This window comes from Hesperophylax consimilis, chromosome 18, assembly GCF_061612785.1.
Source record: "Hesperophylax consimilis isolate HC1 chromosome 18, BYU_Hcon_1.0, whole genome shotgun sequence".
NCBI lineage: Eukaryota > Metazoa > Arthropoda > Insecta > Trichoptera > Limnephilidae > Hesperophylax > Hesperophylax consimilis.
The window spans coordinates 27755280-27771517 of record NC_142853.1 but is presented as its reverse complement, the minus strand read 5'-3'; the positions used below and the strand labels follow the sequence as shown (position 1 = coordinate 27771517).

At 33.3% G+C, this 16238-nt stretch overlaps 1 protein-coding gene across 1 annotated transcript in view; it reads right to left on the bottom strand.

Annotated features, from left to right (window-relative positions):
* The window catches only part of eag (potassium voltage-gated channel protein ether a go-go), a 356292-nt gene that overhangs the window by 14437 nt on the left and 325617 nt on the right, over window positions 1-16238 (bottom strand). Inside the window, exons 5-7 of the mRNA XM_089642780.1 lie at window positions 8641-8772; window positions 2088-2224; window positions 100-495 (exon numbers count right to left, since the gene is read on the bottom strand). Coding sequence (XP_089498906.1) covers window positions 100-495; window positions 2088-2224; window positions 8641-8772 — 665 coding nt within the window. The remainder of the gene's footprint in view (window positions 1-99; window positions 496-2087; window positions 2225-8640; window positions 8773-16238) is intronic.

Here is a 16238-nt window from a genome sequence, read left to right as displayed (position 1 = left end):
ATCAATTTACCAGAAAACCTTGTTTAAATTAGGCCATCGACTGACCACCAAAACGATATCAATTTACCAGAAAATCTTCTTTAAAAACAAAGAACTCACCTCTTCGTCATGATCGAATGCATTGAAGACATCATACGGCAGGCAGGACAGGAGATCGATGACGAACCAGGACTTGAGATAGTTCATCCTGATGACCTTTGGGTCGCTGACCACCTCCCCGCCGGGCCCCACGAACGTTGTGTGGAAGTTCAGAACAATATCGATAAAGAATATAACATCAACAATAGAATCTACAACAAGCAACGAAACGTCTTCGCTCGTCTTGTTTTTAAAGGCAACGTTATAAGGTACCATAATGGCGGTGTAGAAAGTTAAACATAATATTATCCAGTCCCAGATGGCTTTGAAAGCGCAGTAGTGTAACAATATGTGTGGAGGGGTTTTTGGAGCCTCTTGTCTGTACGATGGCATAACATCGGAATTTAGGCTCATCACCTTTATTTGGTCAATTATATATTTTTAGTTAAAGAAGAGAATGTTTGTATTAATGATTAGGGGATGATTGGGTTCGATTAGAACAATTTCCGAGCAGCATGAAAGAAAATCACAAGTTATAGTTCTCAGTATTTTAACAAAATTTTATAATGAATTAAACACGATAACTTTGCGTACATCGTATTTTAATTAAAATGCCAACACAATTCAAACACGACAACTTTGCCTTCATTAGGGCAATGTGATAACGAAATAAATTCACAGAAAATCGTTGTGTTTGATTTGATATTGTTTAATTTCAAGATTACAAAACAAAACAAAACCGTACATATTTCTAAATATCTATGTAAGGAATGTATTATCGTTGTAGAATCAATTAATTATTTAATCAGACACAAACAACAAATAAATACAAGTTGGCGCAAAAGTCCTTGCACGATTTCCTGAGGCTTTAACTTAGCTTGTAAATAATAACAATTATTGCCATTTGCTAAAATTAAAACATCTTTTGATAGGGTGATAACTTTTACGCCACCTTGTATATTATGACGAAGATATCTTTTAAAGTAGATACAGATAATTCATTTTAAAGAGGAAACGTTTGAATGTATATTTGTTCATACCGATAGCATCAAAAGTTATTCGAACTAGTTTGGAACACTCGCCCGCAGACTTGCGATTCAATAGGGTATTTTCAAAATCTATAATACCGTTAAAGATGTATAGAAGAATTAAAGTTTATTTTTCTGGTTTTAATCATTGTACTAGAAATGTGTTATTTAAATATTTTCATTGATTTGAAAAACCGCACATTCTGAAACGGTTTCAACTGGCTACAACATCATCAAGACATAGAAAGCGCCAACGTATGGTAAGACGGCTGTCACCAACATTGCCCGGCGTGACGCCAACGCCGCCGTATTCACGAATTAAAACGAAAATTCTAAATACCTTATTCTGTCGAAAAAAAACGATAATGCAAGTATTTTTATTTTGACGAATAAACTTTTTTATTAAGATTTAAAATGTGCCATTTTCGATTTGGCGCCAAAACGACATGTTCGTTTTTCGTCCTGAATTCGGCGGTGATGACGTCACGCCGGTCAGCCGTCTTGCTATACATTGGCGGTTTTTATGTCATAATGATAATGTAGCCAGTTGGAACCGTTTAACATTGTCATGTTCTTTTTATGTTTTTTTGTTTCATGCTTCAGTTTCTCAACAAAAACAAAATTATTTTCACACAATTATTTTTGATTCATCCAGTACACCACTACACAAGCAAGAGTCTCTTTAAAATGATTTATTTTAGTCCTGAAATATTTTATCTTATATTGTAACAAATTAACAAAAATGTACTTATATAATAAATAAATCTAAAAAAAAAAAAAAAAATCTGTATTTATGTGTAAGATATTGAGAAAATATGATGTATGAAGGAGAATTAAGTTAGGAGTGTTCTTAATGTGAAAATGTTTATTTGAAATCAAAATGAAAATCCGTCAGGTGAAAAATACTCTAATAAGGTACCTATCTGGTAAAGTAGTGATGGTGTAAGTGTAGATTAGAAAGAAGGTTGTATTTACACTGACATGGTTGAAGCTGACATGCGCCAGGTGGGTCTGCTTGCCAGGGTCCTTGAGGTTGGGCAGGTGGGAGGAGAACTGTGACACCAGCACGGACCTGCTCCGCGTCACAGACCTGGCCAACTTCGCGAACTTCGACAGCCCTGCAAACAAGAAAAGCCAGGTATAATTTTAAATATTCAAGTCCAAAGTTATGATCGTGATATATTTCTGGGTTATTATGCCGGCGTGCGCTTCTACCTTCTTTAGATGACTTCGTTTTGTTTAGTGTCCATCATCAGGGCAGATATGTATATCAGCGGCTAAGCTTAATAGTTTTTCTCGGTACTTGATGGCTACACCAAAACTAAACTCTGAAAACCGCATCAATTTAACCAATTATTATACTCAACTACCGGCCTTAGGACGATTGACGCGCGCAACTGGGTTATTACTTCTGCATACATTAAAATACACATCTTCTCTGATTATGGACAATGCAATGCCGTCCGAAACGTTGGCTAAAGAAGGAAGAAGCGCAACTCTCCATAATAACACAGAAACAGATCAGGATAAAGCAAAGCGAGTGTTGCGAAAATGAAGAGATTTACAAAAGGTTCTATCCATAGATTTATTTTTTATGTAAATATCACACAAAAGTCCCAACCGTCTGGAGATTGGGAACTATGGCATCCTCAATAGGGTATATTGTAATAGAGAAGGTGGTGTGGAGGGTAAATAGAGGGGATTAAGAAAGGTGGGGATAATTTAAAGCACGCCATACCATGTGAAAAAGCTTCTAATTTAAAAATCTCAGTTCATATCTCTTATCATTAAGTTTTGCCACAGTATCACCAGCACAGAACAATATCAGACGATATCACCAGCATAGAACAATATCCAACAGTATCACTAGCATAGAACAATATACGACGATATCACCAGCATAGAACTATACCCGACAGTATCACCAGCATAGAACAATATCCGGCAGTATCACCAGCACAGATAATATTCTTGGTGTTTTTCCAATGTTAATATTTTGTTGGCCTTCCTAGGGGTTTACTAGATTGCTGTGGGGGTGAAACTTGGCTCATGTTACTAACTAAAGGGCAAGGGTCAGAATAAGTGTGCACTCAACACTCTCACTATCACTTTCTCGGTATGAACCTTTGATCTCAGTTAAAACATTTTATAGCTTAAAACAATGATCAAAAAGCTTATAGAAAGAGTTTAATTTTAAACCACGAAACGCTCAAATGTCAAATGAATTAAAATACACGAATGAAATTTAACTATCAGAATTTTGTCATTTCACCCAAAAATTTAACAACTTGAGGATTGCGAAATGTTTTCAAATATTTTATTTTATTGTTTTGAACACTTTTTTCAAATAATAACTTATTAGGAAGGTAAACATTTTTTTGTTCACCGATAATCCGATATTTTTTTTATTTTTTTATTTTTTATTTGTTAAGACATACACAGTACAATTAGATAAAATTAGATATTTTTAGTTATTACATAGTTGTAGTACCTATTACGTATGTCCATAAAATATCATTACGTAATTTCGCCTGAGATTGTTATAAAAGGAAGGAAGTGTGTGGATAATAATAAAAATAATAAATTATAAATGAATTGAAAACAAGAATTATAATAAGCTCACGAATTGTAATTGACTGTTAATAAATAGGAGTTTTGAAAAATGATGTGAAAATATTTTTGAAATATGTCATGCTAAGAAATTTAATAAGTTAGTTTTGTATGTTAGAAAGAAATCATGAAAGATGTCTTAATGTAGTAATTTTTTATAATATACTACCTATAACACTATACTAAACTGTAACTATATAACCTCGCCCGGTAAAATGTATCTCACCAGATAATATTTTATATCCTTGTAATACTGTATAAAACATTTAAACTGAGCGGGTGGTATCATCGACTAGTTCTTGCATTCAACATCTCGGTTGAGCAATGATTTAATGGTCTTTGTTTTTCATCCCTCTGACAACATGTTAACTTCCTCCTCTCCTCAAAAAGACCCTCCCCACAGCATCCTCAAATATGACACAAACTAGATGGAGTTAATTTAAAGAAATATGTTTTCCACTTATTTTACCTACTGTTTGTTTCAAAAATAAAAAATATTGGCAGAATACGACTTATTCTCAAATAAAAGATTATAAAAGTTTTTTTCGTAATTTGATTCCTTATAACGGAAGCAATCTAGGAGCGGAAGAAGTAATTCACTAAAGTATCTGGCGATTCACATCAAAATAGCAAACATAGCGAAATCCATTTAAGGTAACGTTTCTATGTCGAATTGTGGTCTCTCACCAGTCACTAGGGTATCGATTCTCCAATCTAGGCCGCTCGAAATCGCCGTCGAAAGTACATACATTGGGCGACAATCTTATTCTTGAGTCTCGTCGAAGGTACATACTTACATAAGCCAAACGTCAAAATTCATTCCACTCGAACAACGAGTGAGTCGAACCACTCGTTGTTCTAGTAGAATGACTTCGTCGAGAATCGAGTCCCAGGGTTATTGAGAAATATTAATGCATTCATTATCTATTTATGAACATTAAATGAAGCTATTATTATAGGTAATATTGAAATTAAACATTGGATATATAGGTTTCTTGTTCTAATCCATGCATATTGATTGAATTATATAAATACATTTTCATTTTATCGTTAGTGTTGTTCCTCCAAGTGTACTATCATAATGAAGCTTGTGAAAGTTGCAACACAGTAGTCGTAAGAAAGGGGTCAAGCTTGAATAATCACAATCACATTGCATATGTTTATCATGAAAATTATTATATTAATTACTGCAGACGCGCCGCTGAAATGCGGCACTGCAATAAGGTCAATAAGGTTGTATTTGTACACTATAAAGAGGGGAATTTTTCAATTTGGGAGGCGGGTATGGGTACCGCCTCCCCGGGAACCATTCTTTGGATAACCAATACCTCTGCCATAGGTCACCCCAAGAGCTAAGTAGTCGCTAAGTTTGGGTGAATAGGTACCCGGGTTCATGGGGTGAGGATCTTGGCGGCGGATGCGTCTACTTGCCTACAGGACTCTCTCGACCCATCGCCTTGCATCGCAGTGGCAGGGATAAATTCAAACGTCCTTCACTCCTGAATACACTGAACCCCAGATTCCGAACCACAGTCATACCTTTTTCATACCCAGATCTTCCTCTCCTTATTTTCCTTAAAATAACCTCTCCACACAGCATCCCCAAAGATGACATAAACTCTGAGGGAATTTTTGTTTTCTCAGGGCCTCCTGTATAGAGTTAATGTAAAAAAAGGGGCAAATGCCGTATGCCGGCGCAATTGGAGCAGTTCGCTCCAGGTGACCAATTGTCAAGTCGCCAAGGCACTGATGATACCTAACAACTAACAGTCCCAACACATCGCACTTGAGATTATTTTTCACGAAAATGGCGCTACACAAATGTACAAATAATCCTAATTTTATTGATTTCAGTGATCATCTACTCAGTCATCGAATGTTTTTAACAAGGTGCGACAAAATTTTACTAGCGCCATGCGCCGTTTCGTTCAGGGCCGCCCCTTACTATAATAGTCGATCGTCAAACGTATGGATTTAAAATTTTTCGAATAACATCAAAGAGATTGTATTTGGCATCCTCTTACAAAACCGATCTGCAAATAACTCTTAGGATACCTTTCATGCCTGCCTATAACGTCGGTTTGATCGCGGCTTATCTTCTCTGTAACTTTCAGTAGGATCTCAGCGGTCTCAAAACAAGAGACAGTAAAATGGAAAAATGAGAGACAGATAAAGTGCGGAAAGGTGGAATGGTTATGCAAAGTTTCATATAAATGTGCGAATCAGACAACCTATAAATTTCACGAAAAAGGTTTGTTCGAAACGAAAGATATTATGGAAATTCTTGGATGTTTTGAAAGGCGAAGTTTCTTGATTATCATCAACACCATTTCGATGGTTTCAGTATGTTTGCGGTGAACAGATATTTTCTGAAACGACGAGAATACTCGTGAGACAACAGAATAATTTCGTATTAAACTTTTCCTTACGTTTTCGTTACTTTAGATATTTTTTCATTGTCGTGTAATATTACACAAAACGTTTGTATTGACTGCAAATGAACTCTCTTTTAATATAATAATAATAATGACAGGGTCTATGTGCGGAGATCAAGGGCTGTAAATTCGAGTAGTTAAAAAAAAGAAAACAAAAGATTTACGTTTCGTGCCAAAGTCAGATCAGAATCGACCACAAGTCAAAATCGGAACATTGCTTTGCAGCACGCTTCAGAGAGGAAGATAATCTCAGTATCGCCCTGGTGTAAGATAACCATCGAGAATTGAAACGTTGTTTGAATTGGCTTTAGCCAGTTCAGTTACTCCCCTACCTTCCACTACACCATCTCCTCCCCTCTCCACCACCTTTAGCCTTACAATATACCCCAATTGAGGATGCCATAGAGTAACTGGCTCCAGACGGTTTGGAGCAATTGGGATCCACATTTAGTAACTAAATCAGAGTTAAATAATTTTCATTTTCTCTTCTCCTTCCAAATCAAGGCCGTCTTTCTTAGGCTTCAAGCACAGACCGAAGAAAAGAGCTTCACAGCATTGCCAACATTGGAATTATCATAATCCTGCTGGGTCCGAAAAGTGCTTGAGTGGCTTTGCATAAAATAACATGTTTTTATTCAATTCGCTTGCTTGCTTATAAGTACAATTGAACCCTGACCTTTAAACGTGAAGACAATAACTTTATCAGACATACATTTTATTATATTCCGAGAATTTACGAGGAGGGAGTAATTTATTCAACATTGCTGAAAAATCCAAGCGATAAAACGAAAAAGCGAAATAAAAGTTATTGCGATATTTTATGTTACGTATCTGTTTCAGTTTTGTACTCTCCAGAGGAAAGCCTTGTTAAGTTTGAATAGACTGCGAAATACAAAGCGAATAATGCATAATTCATTGACAAACGTTCTGAGAAAACGTTCGGATATCAATTTTACATCAAAAACACGTTCCGGTGAGAGACACCTTGATCAAAAAGCGCCCCAGGGGAAAGAATACAATACGGTTCTTGACAGCAGCGGATATAGTGCCCTAGACCCCAAGACATTCAATACAATCGTAATTGAAGACCTTTCATAGCAGGTGTTGTTCTTCAATACAAATATATACGTTTTTTTACTTCATCTGAGAGGTTTTCCGATTCCAATAAAACCATTTAAGTCGGTTTAGTGTGCACTTGTTTTTCAATTGAAGTAACTTTAGTGCGAGGGGAATATTTTTCGAGGGGTTGTTTGTTGATATTTAAGGGTAGACTGCGTACCAAGTGTCTGCAGACTTTTCAGAATGAAGATGAATCAATCTGGTTTAGTAGATTGTCCTCTCAGAAGCAACATGACTATGAATAATTAAATTAAATATCTTATCAGTTATCATATTGAGAGTGAAGAAAAAATCATAAATCGCGCCTATATCTTCCGTCGTTAAAATAAATGGTATTCAGTTTCACGATTCAACTTCACGGTATTTCATAAATAAGGAATTCTTTCATAATTATGGACTCTTGTTTTTTAATGTTTTTTTGGTAACATTTTCATATTTGAAGTTAATATTTTAGTATTTAAAAATATCAAAGCAAATGTATTTCGAGTACAAACATCTCAAAGATAATTTTATCGAGTTTCTAAATTGGTATTTATTTTTACGACTTCTTCAAAAATAAGAAATATATAGCACATTTAAAATACCTCGGAAGTATTCCGAAATTCCATGAATTTTCACCATGTTATTAAGACTTGTTGGTAAAAATATTTTAAAGCCTGAAGGGTTAAATAAGCGAACTCTTATGTTTAGAAGAGATGTGAGTATCATGATCATAGAATGAAAAGAGATGTGAGAATCATGATCATAGAATAAAAAGAGATGTGAGTATCATGATCGTAAAGTAAAAAGAGATGTGAGTATCATGATCATAGAATAAAAAATATAACGATAGACGTGCTTCCATACAAATTTGGAGACATAAAGTTTTCTATAGAAATATTTGGATCACGAACCACGCCCGTAAGGTACTTCTTGTGTTAACTACAAAAGATGATAAACGCAGTTAATTTAAAAAAGTTGAATTGGTCTTTTTGCTTATACTAAGCATTTATCGTCTAATGGTTCGGATATTTTCCGGTGGCTGGACAGTATTTTTTTTCCAGGATATGAACGTTGGTGTTGTGGAAATGAGATGGTACATTTATGTGATGGAAATAAATGGGTTTGACGTGTTTAACTTTCAGTAAAAAAACTGTTATTTTGATTTATTTTAATTTTTAAAAATTACTATGTTATTCAGTACTAGATCATTTTAATTAATTAGTTTGAATATTTAAACTTCATTTCCACTGGTTCACAGTGGAAATGCATACTCCTTCACTACTAGCGTGCAACTGTCATTTAGGTTTGGTTATAAAAACTGCATCCGAAATCCATTAAATGTAATACGGAAAGGCGTCATCAATATAGGGAAAAATAAAAGTACTGACCTCCTTTGGTGTCATCTGTCTCTATGGGCTGCTTCAGCGCGGTGATGTCCCTGAAGGTGAGCAGGAACAACACCACAAGGTCCCTTTCGTTCTTTATTGGGGCGATCTGCAGCAGCAGCCATAGCGGAGTCTCTGTTACACGGAGCCACACAATTACACGTCATTTCAGGGGATTACTAAAGTTGGGGGAATCATTTGACTGGAGTGATAACGTCTCTTGTATATTCAACTCTACAAATGAAATGATATTGGAGTTTGCCAAAACTTCATCTCAAACTCAGTCCACGAATTGAAGCAAAATACTTATGATTTGTATTTTAATAAAGAAATAGCTATTGTTATGTTGAACATGGTAATCAATTCAATGCATATAAAAAAAATAGTTTACATTTTTTTAAAATCTTTTCGAATGAGAAATTTACCATTTTTAAAGTGTGTGAAAAGTTACAGGTGTTGGACAACAATATTAATGTGTTTTCATTCAAGTTGATTAATGATACTGAAAAGTATTCTTTCAGCTCAACAAATAAATCTGATATACACATAATACTTGACAAAAGGTTCTTTGTACAGAATTTTAAAATCACAAAGAGATTTGTTACTTCCGATTCAAATAATTCTCCCCGAAGTATGAGCAACAGTGGCCAATAAGCTATGAAACCCATTTTAAAGGAATCAAGCAATTAATATTAATTTTGAAAATTATACATGAATTACGAAATTATATCGATGAATACAAATTTCTGTGTTTGCTTTGTATTTCATAATTTATTAAGAAACCGTTGCTCATAATTTTTAATAGAATAAAGCAATTGTGAATCTATAATCTAGATGATCTTGTTTGTACACAATATCAGTAGAATCTATCAACTGGATAAATAAACAAATTTATTGTATTTTTTTAATACCTTTTTTAATGTTATTTTAAAAACTGTAGTGTGATCATGATAGAAAAAGAAAAAAAAGTGAGAAAGGTTTTGTTTAAAGAAAGCAGAAAATTAAATATAATTAATATGTTTTTAACATCAAGTATTACGCTGTAATATTAAAATGATAGGAAGCGAGAGAGTTCCGACATTTAACTGAATAAAAGTTTTCATGGAGTCATGTGGAAAATTCTCTTTCTGGCAAAGATAATAAAAACCGGTGATTTCAGTTTCTAAAGAATAACTTTAATATAATCAAAGCGTGGTTTTGTGAAATATTTGGAATAAATACTTGTTCATGTTGTAAATGGTTCATTTGTTAGTCACACATTGTAAGTTTGAATTGCTGTGTATTTTGTCAAAGTGCTTCAACAATTGTAGAATAATTATAAATGTGTTAAAAGAAAGAATAATAATTGTTTCTTTAAACATATACTTCTCTTCTTTCCTTGTGTCTTGATTTTATTGGGTTTATAAATTATAATGATGTGTTCTAAGGTTATTTTACAGGTGTAGCTCCTTAAATGAGAATGTTGCTCGAAAACGATAAGTTTGTGATGAGTAAATTAGTTTGTGATCTCTTTGAGAAGTTCGTAAAATGTTAATTTGATTAAGCTTTTAAGCAACACGATGAAGAAATAACACATATATTTGTACAAAACTTGAAGAGAGCATTTATTAAAAATGTCATAAATATTAGGAGTCCTAAAATCAGCACAAAACATTGACTTGGCAATGCAATCGATAATGGAATGAAAAAATAATATTATTAGGAGTCCTAAAGTCAGCACAAAACATTGACTTGGCAATGCAATCGATAATGGAATGAAAAAATAATATTATTAGGAGTCCTAAAGTCAGCACAAAACATTGACTTGGCAATGCAATCGATAATGGAATGAAAAAATAATATTATTAGGAGTCCTAAAGTCAGCACGAAACATTAAATTGGCAATGCAATCGATAATGGAATGTTTATATATATAATAATAGTTTTTAAAGAAGGTTAACACTTAAATTTTTTCGCGTATAGATATTATATTATTTATAAACAGGTTAAATAATAAGAAACAGATTTGAAGGCACAAGGTTTTAGTACTACATGTTAGAAACTATGCCTTAGCTACTAAACACTGAAGGTATGGGTAGCATGACAGAAGGAACTGGGATTCGAACCCGAAACTTTAATCTTCAAGCACATGGGCAACATACATATTATGTGCCACGTAATTCAATTTAATAGACTAATGTTCACTGAAAGAACATTATATGATTAGAGGCTATTAAATGACACAACAGCGCTTTACAAAAAAGAATATCGACTCACAAAAAGCTGTTTAATATATTTTTTGCTGATGCTATGTTTTGAAAAAAACTGAAACAATAAAATTCAGCGTTCAAATAAAAAATAGCAATCGGCATATCCAGGAATAAACGAGTTTAATTTATGGTTTTAACAGCACGGTATTGTCTTTAAATAATTGTTTTAATGGAATAATAACTAAACATGAAAACAAACATAACGACTAACATCAAACACTGAGTTGCACACATATCCTAATGTTGACTAGAAATTAATATGACTGGTATTTTCATTATTATTGTTATTGAAGAAATTTATAATAAAGGATGAAAAAACAAATAAATTAAAACTTCTTGTACAAAGATTATTATTGCATTTCCAAAAATATCTCTTTCAACAAAGCGGTTATTTTTAATTCGTCTATCTTTAAACTTTGTGTCTTTCACGGTTAATTTCCCCCGAGATTTATTTTATTCTGAGATAATTTTCTAAATTTATTCTCTCTCGGGTCCACAGAGATTAAAACATGTTTAAAAGTCTTTTATATTTAAATGTCAAAAGTTAATGAAAATATAGACAAATCTCTTCAATAATAATAACATTTGAACCAATATTCCAGAGTCAAAGTAAAAGTAGTACCATGAACTCTTACCAATCTCCATACTGAGTTAAATTAAATTAACTTAATATTAAAGGAAAATAATCATATTTTTCGATAAGAATTCTTCATGACTCCTCCACCATTCGAAGTAATCGAAGTCTCACAACCTTGTATATAAATATTATATATTACAACAAATAATGTATGAACATTCTGTTTAAATTGGATATTCTCTACCTTGCAAATGAAATACGTAGGGTACGTGTACATTTGTACATGTACTTGTAAACCAGTTGGAAAATATTTTGGCGAAAAAATGACAACATGATACGTTTGCCAAAGTTTGGAGAAGTTCCTAATTATCTGGAATGCATCCACTCGTGTTTCTGGTAGCAGCGAATGATCGTGGGTATAATATAGGCCTAACATAAAGGCTGTGTGTTTGTGGAAGTCAATTCGTGGAATATCTGGCAGACGGTCCATTTGCAGGCCCGTTTCGGTCTACACTTCCACTAGAACGAGCCTCTCGGGACGTATTAGGGATACGGTGAGGTCACCTTGTCACCGAAACTGTGGAACATTTCGGTGTTCCACAAATTTTCACGAAAACATGGATGCGCTGATGATGACATGTTCCTATATTTTTATAACGCTCATAATGGGAACATTTAATTCAAAGGCAGGTGGAATTCATTCAATGTTAATCTACATTAATTCAGAATGTGTTCTGCGTTAATTTGTAGAAACGAAGCACGTACTTAAATTTAATATTTAGGAGGCTGACTGCTTCCTGAACTTTTCTCTTATTTATTCTACTCAGCAATGCTGTACACGATCTTAGCATCTAGCTGTAGAAGGTAACATTTGTTTTAAGTGGGTGCTTTTATCAGATGCCTTTTTATAGTTTTAATTAAACTAATATCCGTTTTCTTGTACTGCGAACTGTTCAAATATTGTTTAATTACCTTTATTCGTTAAAAACGAATATCAAGCAACAAATTGTTTCCATTTGATATTCCTGAAATGGGTGGACCAGCCTGAAGATCTCCGTGAAATCAGTCCAATTGCAAATAAAGGAATGGATTAAATATTTATTTTTCTTAATGTGAAAATGATTTTTCCACCAAGATTTCCAATTGTATAAATAAATAAAAAAATTACAAAAATTTCGGCTCCGCGTAAATGAAACATTTTTATTATTATTTTGAAAATTTAACAACATAAACATTTTTTTAAAAAGAAAGACAAACATTCTCAGGTTACGAATAACCTGACAATATTTGAAAATCTCCTACTACCACCACAGTAAGCGGAAAATGTTGTGATGGAGTACTTAGCCAGCCGAGGAATTGAACACACTACGACTGGGTGGGACCCAAACGCGATGTTAACTCATCCACTGACCAGTCTAGAATACTATTACTATTAATAGAAGTACATATTATTTTTAATTCATCACTTTATTTGAAGTTAAAGTCAACTGGGATTTTTTTTATACAACTAAATTTTCTAAACCCAGTAACTAGAACTTCAACTAAAAATAAAAATGAATATTCAATAGGACTAATTCAATAAAAAAACAATTTTTCCTACTGTAATTTCAGAAACTTAAAGCTTAATAAAAATGGTTTAACTAGATTTTTATGAAAAATCTGCTCTGTCAATGAAATGTATAATAAATTCAATGTTATAGTGTCTTGACTTGCAGTTTCTATTTAAATAAACATTTCACCAGCAAAACACCCCCGAAGTGGAAAATAATAAAATGCCCTGAGTTTAATGACAACACAGACTGGAAGACTGGGAACACCGTGCGGTAAAAACAACCCCATATGCTCCTCCCCTCCCCCCCAGCATACAGCCTCCAGCCTACATTCCGCAGCCGGATGTTACAGAAAAACAAATTTCATGTCGGATATTCCCGTTGGCCGGAAAGGAATATTGTTTTGAACGAACATAAAAAAATCGCCATATCTGATTAAGCCATTTTTGGAAATATTTTGCAAAGGTTTATTGGAATTTTTTGATGAATTTAACATTTGTAAGTAGCGCATTTCGGGTGAAGACATTTAGTAATAAAAATATCCTGCCTGCTTTCATTATTCGTGACTCTTAATAAGAAATGTTATATCAATAATACTATTTTATGCTCCAACCATTGCTTCGTGGAACTGGTAATGATAAAATAATATTATTTTACTTTTAGCTTTTACAAGATTTACAAAAGTTATAATAGTTCATTCTTTTGGTTCTAAATCATTAACTCGCCAAAATCGCTTTATTTGTTTACGTTTTCTTTTGTGTTTTTTTTCCAGTGTTTTTGTAGGAAAATTCTGTAGAAAAATAAACATCTGGGTAAGAACTTTGCTCGACCTCAAGATGCTTCTTCGCGTCGGAAATAAAGAGCCTGAAAAACCTACCGAAATGTTCGTTTATTTAACAAATCTCATGCTTGGAGTTTCAGTATTATCCCTTTCTAGAATTCCCGTGAGAGCTCCACACAGAGAAATTCATTAAAACATTCCTGGGTACCTAAAGTAAAGGCAAGAGTGGTACCTGAACTCTACGAGAGCTCAAATTGTATTACGTTGGACAGTGGTAAACTACCCACAGCCTTCTGGACCCCTGGACCCTAGTGCCCAGGTGTTTTGTACACGTGTACACTGTGTACACACTGCTCCTATACTTCTATCTCTACAATGGAACCCTTAAGGGCATCCGCAAATATACTAACACACTATTATATTTTGACCAGAATTTTAAATTGAAAAAAGGTTACGTGGGTTTTGTCCAAAAATATACACCACGAGGACACTACTACCAGTGGCGGCTCGTGACTTTTGAGTGTGATAGAGGGCCAAGTTTGAAAAAATCGACATTATTGATGTCCAAAAGTATTTTTATTTTTTTAGAAAATTTGATATTTTGTTTGAAAATTTTCAGGAAATATCAGTTTAGCCGCACAGATTTCCTGAAATTCTTTATACAAAAAAGCCGAAATTTTAGAAAAAAAATATACGTTTTCGGCTACAGCAACAACGTAATGCCATCTTTTGTAATATTGCCACTCTACATAGTTCGCCCAAAAGTCACGAGCCGCCACTGACTACCACCTATCTTTTATCTATTTATATGAAGAAGAGTGCGGATGGCGGACGGCATGGATTTTGTTTTCATAAAAATCTACAGTTTTATTCCGAGATTTATGAAATTTTGCATATTTGTCAAGACAAGAGGAAGGTCAGTGCCTACATTAAATTTAGAATAATCACCACCATCCCCTCAAATAGTATTTTGATACTTCTTGATGTACGTTCAAAAAAAAAAATACTGTTACATTTGATTTAGAAAAACCTGGGAAACGCCGGGGCATTGATCCAGTAAATGAACGAAATAGACTCGAAAATTACGCACGGAGAAAAAATAGTATTGCTGATTTATTAAAATCCGGTTAAAAACGCAATTTCAGGCTGTTTCCTGTTAAACTTTTAGTACATTTCTAATATATTGGAATACGTGTTCATTTACCTACATTTGTCCTAATAATATTCAATGACGAAATGCGAAAATATTAGAATTTTTATGAACACGTGTTCCGTCATCGCGATAACACATTCGTGTTTTGCTGAAAGCCTGCAATCCCGTTTTTAACCGGAGTAGGAATAATTTTAAGAGATTCTTAATAAATTATCACAGTAAGAATCATTATTAATCTCCGTGCACAATTTTCCTTACAATAAATTAATATTTATTGATATTGCGTCTGCTTATTTCGAAAATTCGTTTCTTCGAACAAACGATGTGGGTACTATTAAGAATACCCGAAGAATAGGTGTGGATAATAATAACATATGAAAATAACATACTTGATAATCAGAGTAAAAGAACTTACAATAAATTATGTTTTTTTGTTTTATTTCGTAAAATCATAATTCAATGCATTGCATTTTATATATGAAGACTTTAGTGGAATAAAAAGGTAGTTGAGTATCTCATTCCTTTTGTATGTTTCGAAATGCTTGGATCAATGGAAATTATTTAACGGAAATGATATAACTATTTGGAATAAAATAAAAATTCCTTTTTTATTCCTTATTTTGCCTTCGCAAAATGAACAGGAATGCAGTTTCAAACGATGACGTCTGCCGAACGAAAAATTAATCTCAAGAAGAAACAAAAGTTCTTCTCATTTTGCTTAAACAGAGAACACTTTAGAAAATTCCCCGATTAAATTTCAACATTATTAAAATTTCTGGTGTTATTTTAAAAAATATTGCTCGGTTTTAGTAATAACTACCGAATACCCGTCACAAATCATATATTATAAGTGTAGGTTTTTTTGAAACTGAAAGTATTTTTTAAATATTTTTCCCAAGAGCATAGCTTTTTAAAAATAAATTTCATTAATTTTCTTTTTATTATGATAATATTTTTTATTGACATATTAGAGAGACGTTCAGAAATTTACTTTTCGAATGAATACCGTAATTAAACTTGAAAATCACGAAGTTTGTCAAAAATTTAAACAAAAGAAATACAAATTTCATACATAGAATTATTTGATAGTTAATTTTTTTAAATTGGGAGGTGAGTACCTACTTACTTTATCGCTTGTCTGAATTATTCTTCACACAACCGACACATAAATACAAAGCAAATTTTAGTTCATTGAACGTACTAATAACTAACGCACATCATCACAGACAACAGAAATTAGTATGATTGATTAAGTTCGACTCAGAGAAAAGATACAATTCTATATTTTTGT